Source organism: Drosophila obscura, unplaced genomic scaffold (genome assembly GCF_018151105.1).
Source record: "Drosophila obscura isolate BZ-5 IFL unplaced genomic scaffold, ASM1815110v1 contig_150, whole genome shotgun sequence".
NCBI classification, from domain to species: Eukaryota; Metazoa; Arthropoda; class Insecta; order Diptera; family Drosophilidae; genus Drosophila; species Drosophila obscura.
The window spans coordinates 2,954,430-2,981,291 of record NW_024542736.1 but is presented as its reverse complement, the minus strand read 5'-3'; the positions used below and the strand labels follow the sequence as shown (position 1 = coordinate 2,981,291).

General features: G+C 46.1%; 8 protein-coding genes across 8 annotated transcripts; 5 read left to right on the top strand and 3 right to left on the bottom strand.

The window, feature by feature from the left end:
* Nucleotides 1–269: 269 nt before the first annotated feature.
* Nucleotides 270–1,840, bottom strand: LOC111064694 (saccharopine dehydrogenase-like oxidoreductase). The gene is given in 2 exon segments (XM_022352452.2): nt 270–708; nt 710–1,840. Coding segments are annotated over 2 exon segments (1,293 nt in total). The 5' UTR covers nt 1,664–1,840; the 3' UTR covers nt 270–369.
* Nucleotides 1,841–1,949: 109 nt separating this feature from the next.
* Nucleotides 1,950–26,862, bottom strand: LOC111076355 (suppressor of lurcher protein 1). Its single transcript, XM_022370142.2, is given in 8 exon segments — nt 1,950–2,225; nt 2,227–2,287; nt 2,351–2,555; nt 2,616–3,029; nt 23,324–23,908; nt 23,971–24,194; nt 26,400–26,568; nt 26,634–26,862. Coding segments are annotated over 8 exon segments (2,163 nt in total).
* Nucleotides 2,977–5,860, top strand: LOC111082952 (DNA ligase 3). Its single transcript, XM_022379212.2, is given in 5 exon segments — nt 2,977–3,425; nt 3,491–4,092; nt 4,094–4,293; nt 4,355–5,503; nt 5,564–5,860. Coding segments are annotated over 5 exon segments (2,418 nt in total). The 5' UTR covers nt 2,977–3,070; the 3' UTR covers nt 5,676–5,860.
* Nucleotides 5,852–8,322, top strand: LOC111064666 (probable cytochrome P450 9f2). Its single transcript, XM_022352419.2, has 4 exons — nt 5,852–6,117; nt 6,796–7,318; nt 7,382–8,039; nt 8,103–8,322. The coding sequence occupies exons 1-4, from the start codon at nt 5,912–5,914 to the stop codon at nt 8,267–8,269; spliced, it is 1,554 nt and encodes a 517-aa protein (XP_022208111.1). The 5' UTR covers nt 5,852–5,911; the 3' UTR covers nt 8,270–8,322.
* Nucleotides 8,986–10,857, top strand: LOC111064675 (fatty acyl-CoA reductase wat-like). Its single transcript, XM_022352429.2, has 5 exons — nt 8,986–9,097; nt 9,171–9,283; nt 9,342–9,852; nt 9,910–10,639; nt 10,713–10,857. Exons 1-5 carry the CDS (start codon nt 9,022–9,024, stop codon nt 10,798–10,800), a joined length of 1,518 nt encoding a protein of 505 aa, XP_022208121.2. The 5' UTR covers nt 8,986–9,021; the 3' UTR covers nt 10,801–10,857.
* On the top strand, nt 16,750–18,649 carry LOC111064714 (fatty acyl-CoA reductase wat-like). Its single transcript, XM_041591612.1, has 5 exons — nt 16,750–16,894; nt 16,968–17,080; nt 17,136–17,646; nt 17,713–18,442; nt 18,505–18,649. Exons 1-5 carry the CDS (start codon nt 16,819–16,821, stop codon nt 18,590–18,592), a joined length of 1,518 nt encoding a protein of 505 aa, XP_041447546.1. The 5' UTR covers nt 16,750–16,818; the 3' UTR covers nt 18,593–18,649.
* Nucleotides 19,731–22,917, top strand: LOC111064684 (fatty acyl-CoA reductase wat-like). The gene is made up of 5 exons (XM_022352441.2): nt 19,731–19,943; nt 21,180–21,292; nt 21,375–21,885; nt 21,949–22,645; nt 22,722–22,917. Exons 1-5 carry the CDS (start codon nt 19,871–19,873, stop codon nt 22,813–22,815), a joined length of 1,488 nt encoding a protein of 495 aa, XP_022208133.1. The 5' UTR covers nt 19,731–19,870; the 3' UTR covers nt 22,816–22,917.
* LOC111064705 (calmodulin) lies at nt 24,411–25,921 on the bottom strand. The gene is made up of 4 exons (XM_022352462.2): nt 25,639–25,921; nt 25,341–25,562; nt 25,029–25,285; nt 24,411–24,961 (listed from the first exon to the last, which is right to left on the bottom strand). Exons 1-4 carry the CDS (start codon nt 25,678–25,680, stop codon nt 24,790–24,792), a joined length of 693 nt encoding a protein of 230 aa, XP_022208154.1. The 5' UTR covers nt 25,681–25,921; the 3' UTR covers nt 24,411–24,789.

Sequence of the window (26,862 nt, the reverse complement as noted above, 5' to 3'; positions counted from 1 at the left end):
ATACTTTTTGTAAAGGCTGCTTGTAGCTCCATCCTCGTATTTTTTTACAAAACAAAAATGACCACCGACATCTTTCAACTAAACTGCCTAAAATATGTTAAATTACATAAATTTCGTGGAAATATTAAATACCCCCTTGGTCGACAATGGGTTAACGTTCTATTTTGTTGGTGAAATCATATTCCATAATTTTGATGTTCAGTTTAATATTACTAGCTATTTGGCCCTTTCAGCCTTAAACAAATAATTTTATCCAATTCCCCAATAAATTTGGTTTTTGTTATTGGTACCCATGAGCTACAACAAATTTCCTGTGGTTTATTAAAAATCCGATTCCCGCTTTAAATAAAATACATATACGTACACAATTTACTTGTTGGCTACAATTTCGTACTTAATACCATGCTCGTGCTTCTCCAACTCGCTGATTAGGCTCGTCTTGGAGAAGGCGGCAGCCGGTGAAAAGACTCCGCCTGTACTTGGAATTTTATCGCTCTCGTTCAGAATGGTCTTTGCCGTAGACAACAAGGCGACACAGGTGGAACCGTAGCCAGGGTTAGGACCAGTTATTTGTACTGTTAAGGTTTTAGTTGGTGGTGACGTGTACTGGTCTGTACTTTCGGTGAGGATCTGTGATTTGGGCCATCCGGTGGCTTTCATTGTCATTCTGAAGAACGAACGCTCCATGCGCGCCTCGCTCGGACCGTCACCGAGACGCCAATCCACCGGAAAAGAAGCTGGGATACTTGAGCAGGAGCTGACGTCCAAAGGAAAACTTGGCCATAGTTCCAATAATAGCAGCAAAGAAGACAACCACGCCAGCAACTAACCGCGAGGGATACGTCATGTAGGCTTGCATCTGGATCGGACGTTTCTTCTCATTCTCGTACAGGTAGCGCTGCGAACGCATAACCACGGAGCGATCCGTCTCCGGGAAGGGCAGGATTACTTTACCCACCTCATCAGCAAGGGAAAGGGGCGCTCGTGGCTTAAGCTCGGGATGGAATTTAGGCAGACGATCTGGGAATAGCTTCCTGCGTATGGCGACTGACTCACTCCTGTTCGCGATTGCGAAAATGGCACTCTCCCAAGTGCCAGTGTTAAGAGTAGCGCCGCCCGCACCTTTTGTACCACCCTTGACTCCAAAATGGACGAAATTCTCCACTGCGTTTACAACTCCGTCAAAGTTCTTCTCTATAAAGGCGACGCCCATGTCGGCGGGAATGGAGTCAAAGCCACAGGCGCTGATCACGTACACTCCCCGCTCCCTGGCACGGTCGTTGTACTTCAGCTGCATGGATTCCATATACTGAGGCTCGCCGCTAACGTCAACGTGATGTGTGCCTGCCTCGATGCAGGCTTTAACCACATTTTCGCCATAAAAGCGATATGGCCCAGCAGTGTTCACCACAATGCGGCAACGCTTGGCCATTTCATCTAGTGATGACTGATCGTTCACATCGGCTATGATGATGGGTGTCTGCGAAAGATCTGTTTTGGACTTTGCACCCATTTCCTTAAGCACCGACTGCAGTTTTTCCTGGTTACGCCCGGCGATTCCCCAGTTCAGGCCCTTCAGAACTGACACAGCTTCCAGGACCGTGTGTTTGCCGGTAAAACCGGTGGCACCAAAAATGATGGCATCCAATTTCTTAGCTGCCATTGCGTAGGGGTCACTGTAAAGCCACGAATATATAATAAGTTGCTTAGTAATTGCTTATCAGTTTGGAATGATCGGCTGCTTCTTGGTGTTCCTGTGTACGACAGCCGGATAGTGGTAGCGATCAGACTAAACAAGTGGTATTTATTCCTCTGATAACAGCCGGTGACTCCACAAATAAAAACAACAACGCCCAGGTGATAATAAGCACGGTTGCTAAACATAACATGATGATGAAGATATGGCGCCATCGATAGAACTCAAGATATCGATATTTATATGAATATTTTTATATATTATATTTTATAAATGAAATTGCGCCCAAAATAAGTGCAATAATGTTGTAGAAATCCTGTTGTGAGGGTGCATGAGACACATAGCTCTGCATTGAGGCGTTGCCTCGCAGATCGGCGCTGGATTTATTCGTAGGAATGGGCTCAAATGTGTATAGAGCGCGAAACCCAATGGCCACAAACCGATCGTTCGAGTGTAGTGTGACTCGAAAGAATCGACCATCCGAGCGCATTTCAAAGTCCTGCAGCTTGCCACAGTATTTACTGTACTTTTCGATCTGTGCTCATAAAATTCGAGAACTCCACATAGTCGCTTGCGGTCTGATGATCACACCTGAAAACAAACCAAATCGTTAGTACAGAGACACAAATGCACATAGAGCGAAAGTGATCTTACGCGCCGATGCCCTCCACATCAAAGTATGTAAAATGTACGACAACTCTTTCGTCTCTGCCGGCATAAAAATAATAGTTGCAAACAACGTTCTCCAGATAGTATCCAGGAAAATTGGGCGAATGGAAGAGGCCGCTGATGCGTTCGCTGCTGTTATACACAAAAGTGCATTCCTCGCCCTGTTGGACGCCCGACATGATGCCAAAATCTATAAACGTAAATAGTGCTCCAAGTCATAGAGTAATCCAAATGAGTGCAGTCAACTCACTTGTCAGGAATCTGTATTCCGCTCTAAACCCGTAATATTGCACCTTGTTGGTCAGTTGAGGTGGGTACTTCCCGTAGTACTGCATATGGATTTGCGGGCCATTCGACATCAGAGGTTTGGGCAGATACGGGCCACAGACAAGCTCCTGTGTCTCGTATCTGCCGCCAACTTCAATCATCACGTGGAGAGCATCATTTGCCTGGCATTCAGTCGAGTTTTCGTGTATAGTTGGTATGTTAAAGTCGTGAAATTTAATTTGAATGCGTTCCGACGGTTGCGCTTCAAAATCGTAGCGGCAGAGAATGCTTCTCGCGCCAGTGCTGGCAACTCCCGAGTTCTTGCTGAAGAACAGCTGATTCGACTCAAACGTTCCCGATTTGTTTACACGCGAATCGTACGTGTGCTGGCATTTTTCTGTAATTGTTATTTATTATATTATATACGTTGTGTATTATATGTTAGGGCTGGTGAAATCGAAGAGTCGCTTTCGGTTTTTAGCTCGTCTTGGTAGCAGCGTCATGGGCAGCAAGCAGACGGAGAATGAGGACAATAGATTGGACACATTTCGGCGCATTTGTGATGAAATAGCTGCAGAATCAAGCTACCTAAAGAAGGTGGATAAGCTACAGAATTTCTTTGAAAAGGGCACCAGTGGCTCTGGCTTCGAGGGCGACACATTGCAGTGGGTGCAGTTTCTGATACCAGTGGCCAACCAGCGCGTCTACAATTTGCAGAACAAGGCGCTGATAAAACTATTTTCACGCATTTTCAATGCAAACCAGCAGCAAATGCACCTGGATCTTGAACAGGGTGAGCTAAACGCGTAGTAGTATCAGAAGCAACAATAATAATTGTTTCATATTAATTCCTTGTAGATGGAGACGTGTCTGAGACTCTACGCAAGCATTTTGCCGAGACAAGCAAACTCAAACCGCAGAAGCAAAGCAAACTCTATTTGCATGAAGTGGAGAGGCTGCTCACCCAGCTCGAGGAGCGCACCAAAGAGGATGAACAAACGGAACTGTTGCAGGAGCTGTGCAAGAAGGCAACCGATTTGGATTTACGCACCTTTATCCGACTGATTAAGCAGGATCTACGCATAAATGCACGTGCCAGACATATACTGGATGCCTTTGGCCCACTCGCTTATCCCGCCTATCAATCGTCGCGCGATTTATCAGCCATCGTGGAACAGTTTGCGGGGAAAAAAGACAACAAGACCACAGCCCCTGGCCAAGTAAAGAAGACGAAGAAAATTGGTTTGAACGGAAGTGGGATTCAAGTAATGACCCCAATATCGCCCATGCTGGCCAATGCCTGCAAGTCTGTGGAGGAAGCGTTCAAAAAGAGTCCCAGCGGTCTGTACGGTGAAGTAAAATACGATGGCGAGCGTGTGCAAATCCACAAGCAAGGCACGGAATTCAAGTTCTTTAGTCGCAATCTGAAGCCGGTGATGGATCACAAAATCAAAGCTCTAAAAGGACCATATACCACGAGCCTTCCCCGGAGCCGGCGACATGATTCTGGACTCTGAGATAATACTGGTGGACACAGAGTCGGGCGCCATGCTACCCTTTGGCACTTTGGGTGCGCATAAGAAGCAGACATTTGCCAATGCGTCAGTTTGTCTGTTTGTCTTCGATTGCATACTCTACGATGGCGAGGATTTGACACAGCTGTGAGTGTGAATCTGAGCCCCATCCAGAGCCTACAATAATTGATTTACCTTTTACTTTTAGTGAATTCCATAAACGTCGCAAAATACTCGAGGAAAACATCAATCCCTTGAAATCCCATGTGCAGCTGTCCGAGTCTCAATTTCTGAAGACAAAGAACGAGCTGGCCATGATGACGGCCAAGGTTTTGCATGCCAATCTGGAGGGTGTGGTACTGAAGAGTCCCAATGGCATCTACCAGCCCGGCAAGCGCAACTGGCTGAAGGTCAAAAAGGATTACCTCTTCGAGGGTAAAATGGCGGACACAGCTGATCTCGTTGTGCTGGGTGCGTGGTATGGCTCTGGGAAGAAGGGAGGTGTGCTCAGCATCTTTCTGATGGGATGCTACGATGCGCGTGATCATCTGTGGAAAACTGTGACGAAAGTCCACTCTGGCCTAGACGATGCCACCAACGAGGAGATACATGGCACGCTGATGAAGCTAAGTGAGCGTGCTGATGCCAATAAGACACCCGATTGGCTGCTGTGCAAAAAGTCTCTGGTGCCAGATGTCTTGGCCAAGGATCCAGCAAGCATGCCTGTGTGGGAGATCACTGGGGCTGAGTTTACCAAGTCCGAGGCACACACAGCGTCCGGCATCTCGATACGCTTTCCCAGGATAACACGTCTGCGCAGCGATAAAACGGCGAAGGAGGCAAATGATTTGGCCCATTTGGAAGACTTGTATGAGGCCTCCAAGAAGAATGTCAACGTGGATCTGCTATTGGCCAATTGTGATAAGGACGCGCATGACGAAAAGACGCCCCAAAAGGTAAAGCCAGCCATTAATACCCGTTCGAGCAGTAATCAAAAACTAAAGAGATCGCCCACTGGTTCGGATGATGACGACAAAGCTGGTCGTGCGCCAACGCAGAGCAAACGCAAGATACCAAAGCTTGAATGTATTTCACCATCACAAAAGGGCCTTAAAGATTATTTCAAGTCCAGCAAATCGGAAATAAAAACTGAAGTAAAGCTGGAGGATAAAGCATCCGATCCCATTAGCGTGGAGAGCAAGTTATTTGTGGGTCTAGTGGCTCAATTTGATGTGAATCGAGACCTGGCCAAAATTAGAGATGAGTTTGTGAGGCACGGAGGTTCTCTCACCACGGACACAAAAAAGGCAGATTTGGTTTTCTATGCCGACAAGGCTGTGGATTTGGATAAACTGAGGTTCTATTTCATATATTTATTGTTTTGTTTTTAATAATAATAATCTAATGTCTTCTGCAGGGCTCTTTACCGCCGCAGCTGTCGTCATCTCAACGTTGGCTGGCTTAATGCATCCATTGAGAACCAGAGTCGGCAGCCTTATCCGCTTTATGCTGTATTGCTTAAGCGCTGAATTTGCTTTGTTTAAAAATATTTCTACATACGAGTATGTTAGATTAATGGATGAAATTATTATACTATATACATGTTTATCAAATGCGGTACACGATTTCAACAAGCGGCGACACCACTCAAAGCTTCATTTGAAAGCTTTGCGCCGTTTCTAATAAAACAATTCCAGTTTGTTTGTGGCGTCGCAGTTATCATTTGAACGCTTGGATCGCCGAACGTGTACTGAGATCATCAGAAATGTTGTTAGAATTTCTGGCACTGCTTGGCATTGCCTTTGCATTGTTCTATCGCTGGGCAACGGCAAACAATGACTTTTTCAAGGAGCGGGGTGTTGCTTTTGCTAAGCCTATACCTTATTTTGGAAACATGGCCGACATGTTCCTGCGACGAAAGGCCATGTTCGATGTCGTCTGTAATTTGTACAACAAAGGTGGCAGCAACAAGTGAGTGTTTGTGTTTTACATTGCAATCTATTCATTTAATATCTTGCTAATTCGATTCAACGCACTTTGAACCTATTGAGAGAATATAAATAGATACACGCAATTATGTCTCTTCATGTGTAAATTAACCTACAGCGTCCAGTCAAGGTCAATAGATCGTATCTGTCTACCCATATGGAGTGGGTGCGGCCGCGTTTCAAATATTACATACATATTATGTACCCATGTATAGTAAAGTTTCTGATGATTCTTAAACGATATGTGTGAAATTCTGAAATTATGGATACATATGTAGTAGCAAATAATTGTGTTTATCAGTTGAGATTATTTTAATGTTATCAGTGTGGAACGCTTAGTTGCCAAGTAGTATAGATAGTTGCACAGAAACACCACAAAGCTAATGCGCAGGTGTATCGATCATTATGTACCCTATATAGTCTGAAATGTATGTCTGCGCATTTTAGCATATCGGGTAGTTAGAAAAAATTAAATAAAAGCAAATAAAATGCCTACAATTGTGAGGGTTAAGCTAAAAGAGAATCGGATAGGTTAAGATCAAACCGTGAGGCCATAAAAATATATTAATTGATGGCCATCAAATTCTAATCTTATTTGTTCCATAAAATTATCAGTAAAACGATTATCAGTCAATAACATTGAATTCTTTATTTTACGCAGAGTTTTTGGTATCTTCGAGCAGCGCATGCCACTGCTGATGATCCGCGATCCAGAACTTTTAAGGCAGATAACTATAAAGGACTTTGATCACTTTATCAATCATCGCGATCTCTTCAGTACTGGCACTGACGATGATCCACACGATATGAGCAATCTTTTCGGCAGCTCGCTCTTCTCGATGCGCGACGCACGGTGGAAGGACATGCGGAGCACACTCAGTCCCGCCTTCACGGGCAGTAAAATGCGTCAAATGTTTCAGCTTATGAATCAGGTGGCCAAGGAGGCCGTCGATTGTCTGAAGCCCGATCAGACGGGTTCGGTTCAGGAAGCGGAGATGGACATGAAGGATTACTGCACACGCTTCACCAACGACGTGATTGCCTCGACGGCCTTTGGCCTGCAGGTGAACTCGTTCAAGGAGCGAGATAACACCTTCTATTCGATGGGCAAAAAGTTGACCACATTCGGTTTTCTGCAGAACCTAAAGTTCATGTTATTCTTCACCCTTAAGTCGCTCAGTAAGGTGAGTAGATCGATAACAGAGCACTCTAGATCACTCATCCAACACTCTCTCATCTCTTTGCAGCGTATTAAGATCCAGCTCTTTGACAAGAAGAGCACTGAGTACTTTGTGCGTTTGGTGCTTGATGCCATGAAATATCGACAGGAGCACAACATTATCCGTCCGGACATGATCAACATGCTAATGGAAGCCCGCGGCCTGTTCCAGTCGGAGAAGACCAAGACGACAGTGGTTCGTGAATGGAGCGATCGCGACATTGTGGCCCAGTGCTTTGTGTTCTTCTTTGCGGGCTTTGAGACGTCCGCGGTGCTTATGTGCTTCACAGCCCAAGAGCTGATGGAGAACGAGGATGTGCAGCAGAAGCTCTACGAGGAGGTGCAGCAGGTGGACATCGATTTGGATGGCAAAGAATTGACATACGAAGCCATCATGGGCATGAAGTATTTGGATCAGGTTGTCTCGGAGGTATTACGCAAATGGCCGGCAGCCATAGCCATCGATCGAGAGTGCAACAAGGATATTACCTATGACTTGGATGGCCAGACTTTGGAAATCAAAAAGGGCGACTACATCTGGCTGCCCACATGCGGCTTCCATCGTGACCCCAAATACTTTGAGAATCCCAGCAAATTTGATCCAGAGCGTTTCAGCGAGGAGAACAAGTCCAACATTCAACCCTTCACATACTATCCCTTTGGCCTTGGCCAACGCAACTGCATTGGTGAGTGACTGGACCGGAACTGAAACCTCAAGATAGTCCTATTTTTTTTTTTTCCAATTTTAGGTTCCCGCTTTGCACTGCTCGAGGCCAAGGCTGTCATCTACTACCTGTTGAAGGAATATCGCTTCGCTCCAGCCAAGAAATCGTGCATTCCCTTGGAGCTAGCCAGCAATGGGTTCCAGCTGACGCCCAAATCTGGATTTTGGGTTAAGTTTATTCCGCGCAATTAATTTCTCTGCTGTGCCAATGCTTCCTAAACCTATTAAACATTTGTCTAAAAGTATGCATCGTTATTTTATTATTATTGTTTTGCCAGCCTTAGCGATGTGTTCTTTTCTGTAGACTTTTTTAAACCTTAAGCTAGAACAATTCTTAAAGCTAATATCATATGCCGGAACGTTTAATCTTTAACGATATGTATTAACAGCCTAGTCAGTCTAGTATTTCTTTCTGTTTCTTTATGTCTCTTGCAATCTTTTTATCTGGTGAAATTACTGTATCTACGTGTAAAGTAGAGTATCAAATCTGAGTGGAGGGAATCCTAGGAAAATACTCGTCTGGAATTCTTCTGTTCGTATACCAATGAGTAATATATTTAAATATCAATTCATTGCAATGCGCTTTCTAAACGATAATTTTGTAACTACATTCAGGCGCATGCACATTTTTAAGTACGTATTATGAATGTTCATTTGAGGGCACATTGGGATCAATCAAATCAAATTTCCCGCATACAGTGAACACTCCTCATGCAGAGCGACCGCGATATTAGACATTTTTTTGATTACAAAAAGATCAACAATTCCGAGTTATCCACAGCCCACTGTACTTGGCTTTAGCACCACTGGGAATAAGGAAGCGCCTGCCAAGTGACAAATAATCGTATGCCGAATGATGTAAATATAAAGGGAAAGAACTGCTGAGCTCAGCTCAATTGATTAGGTGTATCGCATCGACTCTGTAGCAAGTACGCAGGACCAAAATGGAAACGGAAGTACAACGATTTTATAAAGGGAAGACGCTATTCGTGACAGGCGGCACTGGATTTTTGGGCAAAGGTGCGGCATGTGCCACAAGGACTGGCTGGTGTAAGGAACCTAAAGAATCTATTGAACCTTTTCGATTTTCCAGTGATTATTGAAAAAATCCTGCGAGCGACAGATCCAAAGCATATTTATTTTCTGGTCAGGTCTAAGAAAAACGAGGATGTGAACGCTCGCTTTGTCAAGTGGATGAACCAGCCAGTAAGTAGCCACAGCCACAGGCACAGCAGCCGCTTCATCCAATTCCTTCCTGTTTAAGATCTTCGAGTCACTGCTAAAGAAAAAGCCAAAGGCCTTGCAGCTGATGAAGCCCATAGCGGGGGACTGCCTTGAGCCTGACCTGGGCATAAGTGATTCGGATCGTAAAATGCTTGAGAAAGAGGTGCAGATTGTTATACACGGAGCAGCCACTGTCCGCTTCACTGAGCCCATGCACATTGCGCTGGCCATCAACACTCGGGCTACGCGCCTCATGCTGCAGCTGGCCAGAAAAATGCACCACTTGGAGGCCTTCGTGCAGATCTCCACTGCCTACTCCAACTGCGTGATAGACAACATTGGCGAGGAGTTCTATCCCCACCATCTGACCTGTTCCGCCGATAAGGTGCTGCACCTGAAGGAGACTCTGAGCGCCGAGCTTTTGGACAAAATGACGCCTGCCTTGCTGGGGAAATACCCCAACACGTACAGCTACACGAAGGCCCTGGCAGAGCAGGTGATCCAAGAGGAGGCGGGCGACTTGCCGGTGTGCATCTTTAGGCCGGCGATAAGTAAGTGTTGTGTTGCCAGTGTCCCTTCAATAACCTACCCACTTTTCCCAACGATAGTATATGCCAACTACAAGGAGCCCTCTTCCGGTTGGATTGACAATCCATTCGGACTGGTCGCCCTGGTATACGGCATTGCCTACGGTGTGTTGCACCTTTTGCTTGCCAATATGAAGGCTCAGGCGATTTTGCTGCCTGGCGATTACTGTGCCAACCTGGCCGTGGTCAGCGCATGGGAAACGGCCAAGAAGGCAGCCCGGGCCAGGCCGTCTGCCATGAAAGGGAGTAATTCGAAGCTGACCATTTATAATTTTGCACCTAGCAGGACGAATTCGTTATTGTGGAATGATTTTAGAAACAAGGGTATGCAAGCTGACAAGCTGCAACCGATCACCAAGATGATTTGGTACCCGTTTGTGCATGTCACCAACTGTCCTTGGCTGTTTAGGCTGGGCTGCATCTTTTATCACTATGTGCCCGGCTTTCTCTACGATATCGTCCTGCGTCTGAGGGGCGAGAAACCGCGCCTGGTGCATACCTATCGCAAAGCCCACGAAAACTTGAAGGCACTCCACTTCTTCAATAAGAAATCATTTTGGTTCCGTACGGATAACACCGAAGCGTTGTGGGAGCACATGTCCCCGGAAGATCGACAGGGGTTCAATTTTGACATGAAATCCCTCGACTGGGATGACTATTTCCAGACAATCTGGTCGGGTATGCGTCTATGTTTGTTCAAGGAGCCACCAACGCAAGCTTTCTTGGCAGAGGGCAAAAGGATCCAATTTCGGTACGTATTTGAAATTCGTTAAAAAAATTATCGAAGGTCTTGAATCTATCTTGGTTCGGTTCTGTTCTTGCAGTTACTATGTACTCCATAGGATTTGCCAACTTCTGATTGTCTCTGCTGTTGCATATGTGATTTGGTTGCTGTTTAACATCTGGCAATAGGAGTGCCTTAAATTGTTGTTCGAAGTGTACGGAAAGAATAAATGTTAATGCACAAAATATAACTGATACATCGACACATTCTCTGTTCAAAGGTGAAGAGTATTTGTTTGGCTAGCTTACGATATTCGTACACTCGGTACTCGTACAGATTCCTGGGTATATTCTATCTACGAATCTACGTTGTTTTATTATTATTGTTTTGCCAGCATTAGCGTGTGTTCTTTTCCGTGACAAAAGCTCTGTAGACTTTGTAAACTTTAAGCTAAAACAATTTGTGGTTAATGTGGATTTGTGTAAAGCAGAGATGGAAACGTTTCCGACCCCATAAAGTGTATATATTCTTGATCAGCATCAATAGCCGAGTCGATATAGCCATGTCCGTCTGTCCGTCCGTCTGTCCGTCCGTCCGTCTTGATGAGAGCCTGGATCTCAGAGACTATAAAACCTAGAGCAACCAAATTTTGTTTCCAGGCTCACGTGATATCACACTGCTACAAGTGTATTTAAAAACGTAGTATCGTAGAGAATGCCCATATCTACCAGATTGCTCAATCTGAATTAGATCGGATCATAATTATAGTCAGAATGTAGAAATTAATTTTCTGTTGGTTCTTCCGCCGCCTCCTGCCAGAGACCCGCTACCTATCTCTTTCTCGCTCGCACACTCTGCCGCGTTCAAAGCGCGAGCAACCCCTAGCGGAGGGAGATGTAGAACATATATAATATATGTAGATGTAGATAGCAGATGTAGCAAAAAAATTTAAAATGTAAAATTTTTTTTTTATTCTAAAATTCTAAAAAATCATAAGCTTAAAAATGTATTTACTGACTGAGTACGGGTATAAGTAGAGTCGCGTCCCCAGAAGCGACTCACACGTTCCTTCTCGTTCCAAACTGAAGTCGTGCACCTTTGTACTCTCAGACCCAAACGCGGAGCTTTCTGGGACTTCTTGCATTCAAATAATGTGTAATCAACCGTCTACGAACTGTCATTTTACTGATAGAGCGATTAAAATTTTTTTTCATAATTTTAGAGACTATTGAAGACATGGTCTTGCCTTCGACCATCGCCGACCATCCTCTAAAAAATATGTTTTTCGAATACAAAATCGATTTTCAGTCTACTTCTTATAGCTAATTAATTAAACACAATAGTGAGAGTGCATATAACTTAGTTTTCAATCCCATTATACCTCCCGCCTTAAGTTTTTAGTCTAAATCTTAGGTATTGAAAGTAGTGAGGTGCGGCACTACTATTTCATTGAACACAACTGTAAATATCAATTCATTGCAATGCGCTTTCTAAACGAAAATTTTATAAACTACACTCAGGCGCATGCACATATTTAAGTACGTATTATGAATGTTCATTTGAGGGCACATTGGGATCAATCAAATCAAATTTCCCGCATACTGTGAACACTCCTCATGCAGAGCGACCGCGATATTATACATTTTTTTGATTACAAAAAGATCAACAATTCCGAGTTATCCACAGCCCACTGTACTTGGCTTTAGCACCACTGGGAATAGGGAAGCGCCTGCCAAGTGACAAATAATCGTATGCCGAATGATGTAAATATAAAGGGAAAGAACTGCTGAGCTCAGCTCAATTGATCAGGTGTATCGCATCGACTCTGTAGCAAGTACGCAGGACCAAAATGGAAACGGAAGTACAACGATTTTATAAAGGGAAGACGCTATTCGTGACAGGCGGCACTGGATTTTTGGGCAAAGGTGCGGCATGTACCACAAGGACTAGAAAGTGTAAAGAACCTAAAGAATCTATTGAACCTTTTCGATTTTCCAGTGATTATTGAAAAAATCCTACGAGCGACAGATCCAAAGCATATTTATTTTCTGGTCAGGTCTAAGAAAAACGAGGATGTGAACGCTCGCTTTGCCAAGTGGATGAACCAGCCAGTAAGTAGCCACAGCCACAGGCACAGCAGCCGATTGATCGATCTAATGCCTTCCTGTTTAAGATCTTCGAGTCACTGCTAAAGACAAAGCCAAAGGCCTTGCAGCTGATGAAACCCATAGCGGGGGATTGCATTGAGCCTGACCTGGGCATAAGTGATTCGGATCGTAAGTTGCTTGAGAAAGAGGTGCAGATTGTTATACACGGAGCAGCCACTGTCCGCTTCTCTGAGCCCCTGCACATTGCGCTGGCCATCAACACTCGGGCTACGCGCGTCATGCTGCATCTGGCCAGAAAAATGCACCACTTGGAGGCCTTCGTGCAGATCTCCACTGCCTACTCCAACTGCGTGATAGACAACATTGGCGAGGAGTTCTATCCCCACCATCTGACCTGTTCCGCCGATAAGGTGCTGCACCTGAGGGAGACTCTGAGCGCCGAGCTGTTGGACAAAATGACGCCTGCCTTGCTGGGGAAATACCCCAACACGTACAGCTACACGAAGGCCCTGGCAGAGCAGGTGATCCAAGAGGAAGCGGGCGACTTGCCGGTGTGCATCTTTAGGCCGGCGATAAGTAAGTGTTGCCACAGATGTGTTGCCAGTGTCCCTTCAATAGCTTACCCACTTTTCCCAACAATAGTCTTTGCCAACTACAAGGAGCCCTCTTCCGGTTGGATTGACAATCCATTCGGAATCATTGCCATAGTGTACGCCACTAGTTACGGCATTCTGCACATGTTGCTTATTAATATGAAGGCTAATGGGGTTATAGTGCCCGGCGATTACTGTGCCAACCTGGCCGTGGTCAGCGCATGGGAAACGGCCAAGAAGGCAGCGAGGCCGCCTGCACTGAAAGGGAGTAAGCCAAAGCCCGCCATTTATAATTTTGCTCCTACCAGGACAAATTCCTTATCCTGGGGTGATTTCGTAGCCAAGTCCATGCATAGTGGTAAGAATGTACCGATCAGCCAGATGATTTGGTACCCGTTTCTGCTTTCCACCACATGTCCTTGGCTGTTTAGGCTGGGCTGCTTCTTTTATCACTTGGTGCCCGGCTTTTTCTACGATATCGTCCTGCGGCTGAGGGGCGAGAAACCGCGCCTGTTAAAAATCTATTCCAGAGCCCACGAAAACTTGAAGGCACTCCACTTCTTCAATAAGAAATCATTTTGGTTCAGTACGGATAACACCGAAGCGTTGTGGGAGCACATGTCCCCGGAAGATCGACAGGGGTTCAACTTTGACATGAAATCCCTCGACTGGGATGACTATTTCAAGACAATTTGGTCGGGTATGCGTCTATATTTGTTCAAGGAACCAGCGACGCCAGTTTCCTTTGCAGAAGGCCATAAGATCCAATTTCGGTACGTATTTGTAATTCGTTAAAAAAATTATCGAAGGTCTTGAATCTATCTTGGTTCGGTTCTGTTCTTGCAGTTACTATGTACTCCATAGGATTTGCCAACTTCTGATTGTCTCTGCTGTTGCATATGTGATTTGGTTGCTGTTTAACATCTGGCAATAGGAGTGCCTTAAATTGTTGTTCGAAGTGTACGGAAAGAATAAATGTTAATGCACAAAATATAACTAATACATCGACACATTCTCTGTTCAAAGGTGAAGAGTATTTGTTTGGCTAGCTTACGATATTCGTACACTCGGTACTCGTACAGATTCCTGGGTATATTCTATCTACGAATCTACGTTGTTTTATTATTATTGTTTTGCCAGCATTATCGTGTGTTCTTTTCCGTGACAAAAGCTCTGTAGACTTTGTAAACTTTAAGCTAAAACAATTTGTGGTTAATGTGGATTTGTGTAAAGCAGAGATGGAAACGTTTCCGACCCCATACAGTAGTTGGGGGAATGAGTGTTTTTGTGCTTTCTTAAACTTATTGGGAAACATCGCAGGGGTGTTTAGGTCGTTGCAAAAATGAAGTGGTACGAGGGTTCTTTTAAATGTTTCTAGTATATATACTTATATGTATATACTTGGGACTTAGGTTAGGTTATAGGTTAGATTAGTAATATATACAGCTGTGTTTAATGAAAGAGTAGTGCCGCACCTCATCACTTTCAAAACTCTTTTTGAGACACTTCCAGTTATCCAAATTGAACAAATGATACCTTTTTAAATATACTTGACTGTTAGCATTAGAAAACCTATATCAATACATTTGTATTCCATTTTCTTGTTTTACATGACATAAGCCGAATACCCATGAAATTTACTGTTCAATGAAATAGTAGTGTTTTCTTAGAACATTGAAAAAACAACGAATCTCAAATAAAAACATATATTTCATGTTTTTCATGTTTCTTGAGCTTTAATATTTAGATTTTAATCAATTTGGTTTTCATTGCGAACTTGCACCGGCCGAACATGGGTCATTAATCTCTTGCCACGCTTCAAAAGGATTTGAGCCAATAATCCATGAACCACTTGATAAAACTTGGCTCTGGTTGACGAATTTGCAGTTGCAACAATGTATTTGGTATTCTCTCATAAGATTTCGATGAGATTAATATCCAGTTGGACAGTTGGCCATGGCAAAACGTCGATCTTTTCCGATAACAATTAATTCCTAGCGAGCTCTTATTTGTGTTTCAAGTCATTATCCGGTTAAAATATCCTTTTAGCAGGAATTTTTCAACTGTAATATGAATGTAATGTATTCTAAAATATGCCTACATACACAGTTTCGCTCAAAACCATACTATACTCAAACGCCAGGCTAGAAAGTACTAGCTTATATGAGCTGGGCCCCATAAGGCTCAGCCTAGCATGCCCAATGCTATATTTTTCATGATTTTAGGCTGTAATCGTCATGATTTTCTGTGAATGCCAAACATATTCTTTTGAGTCTATCTAACCAAATAATACAACTTTACTATCATCAGTCAAAAGTATTTTTGTCACTGTGACACAGGCCATTCCACATGCGTTTTTATACCCGTACTCAAAAAAGAGTTAAGGGGTATATTAGATTTGTGGTAAAAGTGGATGTGTGCAACGCAGAGAAGGAAACGTTTCCGACCCCACAAAGTATATATATACTTGATCAGCATCAATAGCCGAGACGATATAGCCATGCCCGTCTGTCCGTCCGTCTGTCCGTCCATCTGTCCGTCCGTCCGTCTTGATGAGAGCCTGGATCTCAGAGACTATAAAACCTAGAGCAACCAAATTTTGTGTCCAGGCTCCAGATCCAGATCGGATCATAATTGTAGCCAAAATGAAGAAATTAATTTTCTGTTGATTCTTCCGCCGCCTCCTGCCAGAGACCCGCTACCTATCTCTTTCTCGCTCGCACACTCTGCCGCGTTCAGTGCGCCGGCAACCCTTAGCGGAGGGAGATGTAGAATATACATAATGTATGTAGATGTAGATAGCAGATGTAGCAAAAAAATTTAAAATGTAAAATTTTTAATTCTAAAATTCTAAAAAATCATAAGCTCAAAAATGTATAAGGGTATACTGGTATAAGTAGAGTCGCGTCCCCAGAAGCGACGCACACGTTCAAGGCTATCGAGGCTATCGACTCGGCTATTGATGCTGATCAAGAATATGTATACTTTATGGGGTCGGAAACGTTTCCTTCTCTGCGTTACACTTATCCACTTTTACCACAAATCTAATATACCCCTTAACTCTTTTTTGAGTACGAGTATAACAAGAGTTTTGAAAGTAGTGAGGTGCGGCACTACTATTTCATTGAATACAACTTTAAATATCAATTCATTGCAATGCGCTTTCTAAACGACAATTTTATAAACTACACTCAGGCGCATGCACATATTTAAGTACGTATAATGAATGTTCATTTGAGGGCACATTGGGATCAATCAAACAATTTCCCGCATACCGTGAACATTCCACATGTAGACATTTTTTTTATTACAGAAAGATCAACAATTCCGAGTTATCCACAGCCCACTGTACTTGGCTTTAGCACCACTGGGAATAAGGAAGCGCCTGCCAAGTGACAAATAATCGTATGCCGAATGATTTAAATATAAAGGGAAAGAGCTGCTGAGCTCAGCTCAATTGATCAGGTGTATCGCATCGACTCTGTAGCAAGTACGCAGGACCAAAATGGAAACGGAAGTACAACGATTTTATAAAGGGAAGACGCTATTCGTGACAGGCGGCACTGGATTTTTGGGCAAAGGTGCGGCATGTGCCACAAGGACTGGCTGGTGTACAGAACCTAAAGAATCTATTGAACCTTTTCGATTTTCCAGTGATTATTGAAAAAATCCTGCGAGCGACAGATCCAAAGCATATTTATTTTCTGGTCAGGTCTAAGAAAAACGAGGATGTGAACGCTCGCGTTGCCAAGTGGATGAACCAGCCAGTAAGTAGCCACAGCCACAGGCACAGCCGCTTCATCCAATTCCTTCCTGTTTAAGATCTTCGAGTCACTGCTAAAGACAAAGCCAAAGGCCTTGCAGCTGATGAAACCCATAGCGGGGGATTGCATTGAGCCTGACCTGGGCATAAGTGATTCGGATCGTAAGTTGCTTGAGAAAGAGGTGCAGATTGTTATACACGGAGCAGCCACTGTCCGCTTCACTGAGCCCCTGCACATTGCGCTGGCCATCAACACTCGGGCTACGCGCCTCATGCTGCAGCTGGCCAGAAAAATGCACCACTTGGAGGCCTTTGTGCAGATCTCCACTGCCTACTCCAACTGCGTGATAGACAACATTGGCGAGGAGTTCTATCCCCACCATCTGACCTGTTCCGCCGATAAGGTGCTGCACCTGAGGGAGACTCTGAGCGCCGAGCTGTTGGACAAAATGACGCCTGCCTTGCTGGGGAAATACCCCAACACGTACAGCTACACGAAGGCCCTGGCAGAGCAGGTGATCCAAGAGGAGGCGGGCGACTTGCCGGTGTGCATCTTTAGGCCTGCGATAAGTAAGTGTTGCCACAGTTGTGTTGCCAGTGTCCCTTCAATAGCTTAACCACTTTTCCCAACGATAGTCTTTGCCAACTACAAGGAGCCCTCTTCCGGTTGGATTGACAATCCATTCGGACTGATCGCCCTGGTATACGGCATTGCCTACGGTGTGTTGCACCTTTTGCTTGCCAATATGAAGGCTCAGGCGATTTTGCTGCCTGGCGATTACTGTGCCAACCTGGCCGTGGTCAGCGCATGGGAAACGGCCAAGAAGGCAGCCCGGGCCAGGCCGTCTGCCATGAAAGGGAGTAATTCGAAGCTGACCATTTATAATTTTGCACCTAGCAGGACGAATTCGTTATTGTGGAATGAGTTCAGAAGTAAGGCTATGCAAGCTGGCAATCTGGAACCCATCAGCAACATGATTTGGTACCCGTTTGTGCATGCCACCAACTGTCCTTGGCTGTTTAGGCTGGGCTGCATCTTTTATCACTATGTGCCCGGCTTTCTCTACGATATCGTCCTGCGTCTGAGGGGCGAGAAACCGCGCCTGGTGCATACCTATCGCAAAGCCCACGAAAACTTGAAGGCACTACACTTCTTCAATAAGAAAACATTTTGGTTCAGTACGGATAACACCGAAGCGTTGTGGGAGCACATGTCCCCGGAAGATCGACAGGGGTTCAATTTTGACATGAAATCCCTGGACTGGGATGACTATTTCCAGACAATCTGGTCGGGTATGCGTCTATGTTTGTTCAAGGAGCCACCAACGCAAGCTTTCTTGGCAGAGGGCAAAAGGATCCAATTTCGGTACGTATTTGTAATTCGTTAAAACATTTATCGATAGTCTTGAATCTGTTCTGTTCTTGCAGTTATTATGTACTCCATAGCATGTGCCAACTTCTGATTGTCTCTGCTGTTGCATATGTGATTTGGTTGCTGTTTAACATCTGGCAATAGGAGTGCCTTAAATTGTTGTTCGAAGTGTACGGAAAGAATAAATGTTAATGCACAAAATATAACTAATACATCGACACATTCTCTGTTCAAAGGTGAAGAGTATTTGTTTGGTTAGCTTACGATATTCGTACACTCGGCACTCGTACAGATTCCTGGGTATATTCTATCTACGGAGGCATATGTGACACACGAGTATCGTTACTATAAAGATTCTGATTATCTCTGAGCTAAGCGTCCGAGTGGACGCTGATCTAGAGCTTCTTTAGCCTGGCAATGGATAGTATTTTCATTGATAAAAGAAATGCGGTGTCTGTCTGTCTTTCTGAATACCTTCCGTGCAAATGATTTGGAATAGGTCTGACTGAATGCAACTGAATTGTAAAAAGGTATTCAAATCAATGCAAAGCTTACGCTGTGGACTGTGCAATTTTTGCTGATACTAATTTGCACCTCTCTGTATTACAATTAACTGTGTGTTTATGGGGCATGCCTTGGACTTGGCTGTAGCAAAGTATTCATTAATCGAGCGATACCTTGTTTTTCTTCAGAATTACGGGAGCGAAGCACTCACTGATTTCGAGTGCTTATTTGCTTTCTCTAGTACAGAGAACTACCGGGTTATTGTGTGTCGCTATCTCTGGCCAGCAGTGGGCAATGGAAAAGTGCAATGGCAATGGGCCAAAGTTACAACGTTTTCCAATTAAGCAAATGGGCAGGTCCAGCTAATTTGGGTCTGGCATGGAGTGCGCTTTGTGGGGGGTTCAAAGGGTCGCAACGCCACTTGACACTGGCCATGAAAATTCGCACATGAGCGAGAATCTTTTTTGCCAGAGCCAACAAGTTCCAATTTCTAGACATTTGCAGGGTCAGGGCTAACCATGGGGATAAGTAATATTGTCGGCATTCACATTCACATCCAAATCTCCATTCACATCCTCAGCGAAATTGTCAAATAGTTTATGAGGCATTTATTTTACGAGTCTTGACTTCTCTCTGTGTGCGTGTGTGTGTGAACAACCTGTAATAATATAATATAGAATGTGCTTTGTTTTTGTTTTTGGCTTTGGCTTTTGCTCTTCGATCAGCAGATTTGTATAAATACCGGCTGAAAATTCTAAGCATCTCTCATTCGAGCATCAGTCGCGATCGGTATTTCATCTATCCGCCTATAGGAATACGGATACGGATACGTAGCTGCCATATATATACTATACGCATGTATATGCCTGTGTTTGTGCATTCACATAAAGCAAGGATCGTCGCATTATCATCGGCATAATGTCGGAAATTCAGACATTTTATAAAGACAAGACCATGTTGCTGACTGGCGGCAGTGGATTTCTGGGAAAAGGTATAGCCACCCACCCACCACAACCTTTGGTTTGTTCAGCAAATAATTAAATAATTACACCCTGGCTGGGATAAACTACAATAATATGCAATTAAAATATGAACTGTATGAACTCAAGCCAAGCTCAAGCTCAAGTCTCAAACTATTTCGATTCGATGTGTATTGGGGAAGTGACTGAAAGTGTTTTCCTTCGATTCCGAAAACAAAATACAATGTTTTCATTTGCAAATATCAAAGTTCGACGATCGCTTAAATATGAGTTGTATATAGATTTGGCATATATCTATCTATCGGGGAACAATTGTTGTACCCATTTATTAGAGGATTATTCTCTGCCATTGGAATAGATGGACGCGCGTAGTGAGTTTCTGCTAGAGTTGGGTAAAGAGTGTTCACTTTAGCTGGTGAACAAGTTCAGTTGCTCACTTATAAGTGAGTGAACAACTCACTCACTTTGCTCAGTTGCTTACTTGTTCACTTGTTCAGTTGTTCCCTGTTCAGTGGTTCACTCACTTGTTCAGTTTTTCCCTGTTCAAGATTAGTCTGCGATACACAAGACAAAATTATTTTGCAGATCTTGCACTTGGCATTTTGGTCGTCCAAATGCTCAAAATGATCCCAAATCGAACTTAATCTGCGTTTTAGATACAAATTCTGTTCACTTGTTTAACGGTTCCTAGTAAAGAATTTCGATTTGGGATCAGTGAGTGAACCACTGAACAGGGAACAACTGAACGAGTAAGTGAACAGGGAACAAGTGAGTGAACAGGGAACAAGTGAACAAGTGAGCAACTGAGTGAACAAGTCAGCAACTGAACAAGAATTTAGTGAACGTGTTCAGTTCACTCAGTGCAGTGAACAGCTCTTTTTGTTCACTCACTCATGAGCAACCCAACTCTAGTTTCTGCAGCCTTTACTTGTTGCTTCAAGCAACACATACAGAACCACACTCGCTGCAGTTCACATGAACTGGATCTCGCTCACACAGGGTTGATACAGCGATCAAACACACACACTGGTCACACTATGCGCACGCTATTTATATAGGGCGCGCAATGCAAAGATATTCCCTTACATTAATAATTCGCTGACATATCTAATATATATATATATATATATGACTTATCAAAGTGTGGCAGCCCCCAAATAAGTCGCTCAGAACCGGCTGAGGAGGCCATCAATCGCAACCAGATCAAATTCACCTTCAAGTTTTGTTTATTTTGTCTTTTTGTCTAGTGATCATTGAGAAGCTGCTCCGCACCACAGAGGTGAAGCGGATCTATGTGCTGCTGAGGGCCAAGCGTGGCCAGGAGATACAGGAGCGCTACGTGGCCTGGGAGAGCGATCCAGTGAGTAGTCTGTCTGGTGTGATCTCAAGCGCCCCAATCCGAATAGTCCGAATAATCCCAAGCATTGGGTTCCGTTCCGAAGGTGTTCGAAATACTACTGAAAACCCAACCCAAGGCAATGCAGCGGGTGGCGCCCATAAGGGCCGATTGTCTGGAGCCGGACCTGGGCATGAGCGACACGGACCGAAGGCTCCTGGCGGCCGAGGTGCAGATCGTCATTCACGGAGCAGCCACAGTGCGCTTCAACGAGCAGTTGCATGTGGCCCTGGCCATCAACACTCGTGCCACGCGCCTGATGGTGCAGCTGGCCAAGCAAATGGTCAAACTGGAGGCATATGTCCACGTCTCCACGGCCTACTCCAACTGTGTGGTGGAGAAAATCGAGGAGAAGTTCTATCCGGAGCACTTGAGCTGCTCCGCGGACAAGGTGCTGAAGCTCAGCGAGATGCTGGACATTGAGATGATAGACAACATGGCGCCCGCCCTGATGGGCAGGTATCCCAACACCTACACCTATACGAAGGCCCTGGCGGAGCAAGTGATCCAGCGGGAGGCGGGCGACCTGCCGATCGCCATCTTTCGGCCAGGCGTCAGTAGGTGCTGCCCGGTTAGGCAAGTGGATTAAAAGTGTTTAATTGCCCCCCTTTCCTTTATAGTCATTGCCAGCTACAAGGAACCCATGCCTGGGTGGATCGACAACCTGTACGGACCCATTGCCGTGCTGTACGGCGTTGCCTTTGGGGTCTTGCGGATCACCCGTCTCAATGTGAAGGCGCAGGCTGGCATTGTGCCAGTCGACTACTCGGCCTGCATGGCCCTGGCCGCCGTCTGGCACACGGCCATAGAGTCCAGGCCCCAGGGCGATCCGGCCATATACAATTTTACGCCCAGCGAAGATAACCTGATCACGTGGGGCGGCTTCCGGGACAGGTCACAGAATCTGGTGTCCCACTACCCACTGACCAAGATGATGTGGTGTCCGTTTCTGCACTGCACCACCAGCCCGTGGCTGTTTCGGCTGGTGGCCTACTTCTACCATCTGCTGCCTGGGTATGCCATCGATGTGGTGCTGCGACTGCGTGGCCAGAAGCCGCGCATGATCAAGCTCTACGACAAGATACACAAGAACATCGACGTCCTGGCGCCGTTCGTGGACACCACGTGGAAGTTTGACACGGCCAACACTCAGCGGCTGTGGAAGCGAATGTCGTCGCTGGATCACAACATTTTCGACTTCAATATGCGGGGCCTCAACTGGGACGATTACTTTATGCAGGCCCTGTCCGGCATTCGCATCTACCTGGGCAAGGAGGAGCCCCACACCATAGTGAGGGGAAAGAAGATACTCTGGCGGTGCGTTCAGTATTTAATACAAATTTCCCCATGCCATAATTCTCTCTCTCTCTCTCTCTCTCTCTCTGTTTCGCAGCTTCAAAGTTTTACATCGGATTCTACAGTTGACTCTGTGCTGCGGCGCTGCGGCTCTTTTGTGGTCTCTACATAAGGTTCTAGCTGTCATCTAGGCAACCCACACACACACCACAAACACACACACACACACACACACACACACATAGTAGGTTAATTGAGTTCTTAGAGTTAAATAAATGATTTGGCGCAAAAGCTGTTAAGTGGCCAGACTCACTGGCGGGCACTGGTGCACAGGCAGCCATCGATTGGCGTATCGAACAGAGCAACACCAGAAGCAGCTGGCAGGACAGTGGCGACAGCAGCACCATTTGAACGCGACAAGAGCTCGAAGCAGACTAAACCAGTGGCAGGGCCAGGGCCAGGGCCAAAGACAGGGCTAGGAGCCATCCATCCAACCAAGCACTCGGGCCATGTCGATTGGCCGCATCCGCTTCCGCTGTCAGGCTGTCGAAGGAGACAGACGGAAGCTGTCGAGCGGCGCTAAGTTTTGCCAACGATTAGCATAATTCGATTGGGTCTGCCGAGCAGTGGATGTGAGTGGGTGGGTGGTTGGGGCAGGCAAGGCAATAATTTAGGCTAATATATGAGGCGCCAACTCACCAAATGAACGTCCGGGCTTCGAGAGCTCCGCATCCGTCTGAAGACTGTTCACCCTGGCCGGCGACGATTGCTGATGCTGCAGCTTCTCCTGCTTGGCTGCCTCCAGAATGGGTGCCGATGCTGCGTCCGTCAGAGTGGGTGGTGGCTGGGCCAACGGCAACGAGCCCTGTCCACTCGACACAAACTTGTACTTGCCGCGAAATCCTTTGGCCGTGCGGTTCGAGCTGGCATTAAACTCGAGCAGCATATCGGGGCCGCTGCTCACGAGTCGACGCGTGGGACAGGGCGTGCACAGGACATCCAGCACTGCGTTCATGTGGGCGGACTCGGCATCGAAGATGGTCAGGGCGTCCAGTTGACAGCCGCCGCTGAGCACCGGCGGCAGTTGCAGCTCCTCGAACAGGATTTCCACCCGGGTATCCGGCCGTCCGATGAACTTGTAGGCGCACTTGATGTGTGCCGGATAGTGGGCCGGAAAGCGGGGCGAGTGAAAGTAGCCCTGGCCCAAGCTGCCCGCCAGGCTGGCGAAGAAGTAAAAGTCACAGTAGCTGTGCGGCACCAGGCGGCCCTCGGTCTTGAAGTTCTCTGCGACAAAAAGAGCAGATTCGATTCGGAAAATGATCTTTGGATTCGGCGATGAGACTCACCTCGTTTCAGGAACCGATAACTGGCCGTTAGGTTCAAGTTCCAGCTGTCCAACTTTGTCGGTGGATGCTGGAAACGCAGACGCAGTCCCAGCAGTCGGCCCGAGCTATAAATAGGCGTGCCAGTGCGATTCTTGCTGTGCTGGCAGAAAGTGTCCGCCGCCAGAGTTGAGTTCTCGATGACGGGTTCGCGCAGATACGGAAAGACCTCAACGCTGTCCAAGCACCTGTCACCAAAATTGCATTCGAAACGGAAAAAGAGAGAGAGAGAGAAGAAAAAAGATGGAGGAATTTGTTGCCGCTTGCCGCTTGCCGCTTGGCCTGGGCCAAGGCAGATGCGTAACGATGTCTAAAATTTATTGGCCGATACTTTTGGGGCTGGCTCGTTGGTCAGCCAACCTATAAATATCCCCCCCCTGCCCATCAAGAAATAATTCCCAGCGCTCTTTTGGTTCCTTGCGATTTATTTTGATAAAAAGTCGAACAAAAGTTGGCGCTAAGAGTTATTCGATTGTGATATTGAAAGCAGCTGCCGAGTCAGCAGATATTCAAGTGGTTTTCCCATATCTTTGGAGCTGCCAAATTTATTGGGAAAAAGGAGCAAGCTCCCTTCCCTGCATGGCTACGAGGAAAATCCTTTTAATAGCAGGGATTTTTCCTCTTCTGGGCAAGAATTTCGTACGTAATGGGAAAATGTTTAAATTTTGCATAATCTTTAGGGGAAATTAATGGTGGGATACGACAAGTCCTGTGCTCTCGAAAACCATTCAGATTGTTGGAAAAACAAACACAAAAAAAAATATGTATATTCCATTTTGATTGTTAGTTTCCTTTCCGCTTGCGCATTCCGCCAAGCATGCGGCAAAAGGCTGGATAATCGATCATCGGCGGCTCCTCCAGGGACTTGGGCTTGGCCATGGGCGCATGACTGAGCGCCTCTTTGGCCTCGTTGAGGCTCATTTTGTCGCCATAGTTGGTCAGTTCCTCGTACATTCTAGAGTGGCGTAAGGGTATGCTTAGTTTTGTGTGGAATCAGGCAATTGATCACACTCATAACACACCTGCGCTCATCGATCTTGCCCGTGCCATGGTCATCCCATTTGCTCCATGCCTCTAGCAGCACCTCCTCGGGGTCCAGTTCCTGTGTGCGTCGCGACATCAGGCGCACAAAGGCCTCATAGTCGAGCGGCTCTTTGGCCTCCAGCATCATCTGCTCCAGCAGCGGCTCGTTGGCCTCATTGCCGAGGGCCGTGTAGGTGAAGCGCAGATCATCCTTCGATATCAGGCCATCGCAGTCCGTATCGAAGAGCGCGAAAACCTTTTGGCGACACAGTCAGTCAGTAGTCAGACAACCAACTCCACTGCAGACTTACTTCCTTCAGCTCCGCCAGCTTCGAAATGTCCAGTTCGTGGGGGGCCACATCATCCTCAGCGGTCATCTCCTCCGGCAGCGTGTAGTGGCCACTGCTGTCGGGCAGCTTAAGCGACGGATTGAATATCTCATTGATCACGGCCATGGCCTCCGAGTCGGCCAAATGGGGCGGCGGTTGCGGCGTCTGTGACGCCTTCCGCACCGAGCTGGCACGACGTCGTCGCTGCAGTTGGAAATGAAGATATTTTTACGGCCATTACCGCAATGGTTGATCGCAGATCAATCCCGGATTCACTCACACGCTCCAGATCGTCCAAGGAAACTGTTGGATCCATTGACATTTTGAGGCTTCGATTTTATAGTTTAAATTCACAATTAAATTATTATTATTTTATTCGCGAAATTCGCGCACATTCCTTCGTATGAGAATTCCTTTGGCCACTCGATTCACCCGCGACTGCGACTGCGATGACGACTGCTGCTGCTGCACTGGGGACACTGGGGAGGGACACTTTAAAAATTACTCATACGTACGGCACCGCGCTCGGTCCAAGCTCCACTGAAATCTGCGTGGCCAGTGCTCTCCAATTTTATTGACAAATCGATTCCGAAATTTTGTGTACGTTATTTATATGGCGCAAATGTTGCAGGGCGTGGGGTGTGTTGGTGTGCATAGGATTTTGCATAAAAATTGACACAAATTTGCGGCCGGCGACCATTTCCCTCGATTTATATAAATAACCAGGCGTGCCTCGGTGGCTCCACCGAACCGGACCGCCCACATGGCCTTCACAAGGTATTTTAATTACATTGCGCGTTGCGCCGCTTCCCGTTGCCACAGCACAGCACAGCCTCGGAGGCTTTTGGCAATTGCATTTCCCCGATAGATAGATAGATGGATGGATGGATGGAGAGAGCCTTATCTATCGATGGTGCATATTATTCGATTTCTGATGGCTGTCACAGACAGCTGCCCCAACGCAGATCCCATCCGATCCGATCCGATCGGCGGCCCCTCACCGGATAATCGACAAATGAGGGCGGAAGCAATGCTACTCACCCGACGCGCAGCTGCAACTGCTCAAGCTGAAAGGCAACCAGCTCATCATCCATGCCGCCAATAAATACCATCAGGCAGTTGTTCTTGGCGCCGAGCGCCTGGCTTGCGTTGATGCTCAGCCTGCCCCACTGGCTGGCGTTCCGCTCATTGGCATGCAGGCAGGAGCAGTCTGCAAAGGATTAACTGCATCACAGGGGGTGTCCTTGGTAGGGTACATACTGCTCGCACACCTACCCAGCCACAGTTGCGACTGTTTGCCAGCCACTTGCTGCTGGCCATTGCTGCTCCGAATCACAGTCAGAGTCAGAGCCAGAGCTAATCCCAGAGCTAATAACCAAGCGGCCTCCATAGTCAGCGGCCAAAGTGAAACTGTGAAGCCAGCATTCGTTATCCTTCCATGCTGCCCAGTTGCTGAGGCTGCTCGGCTATCGTTGTGGTTTAAAAATAGCCAGACTCCTCTCAT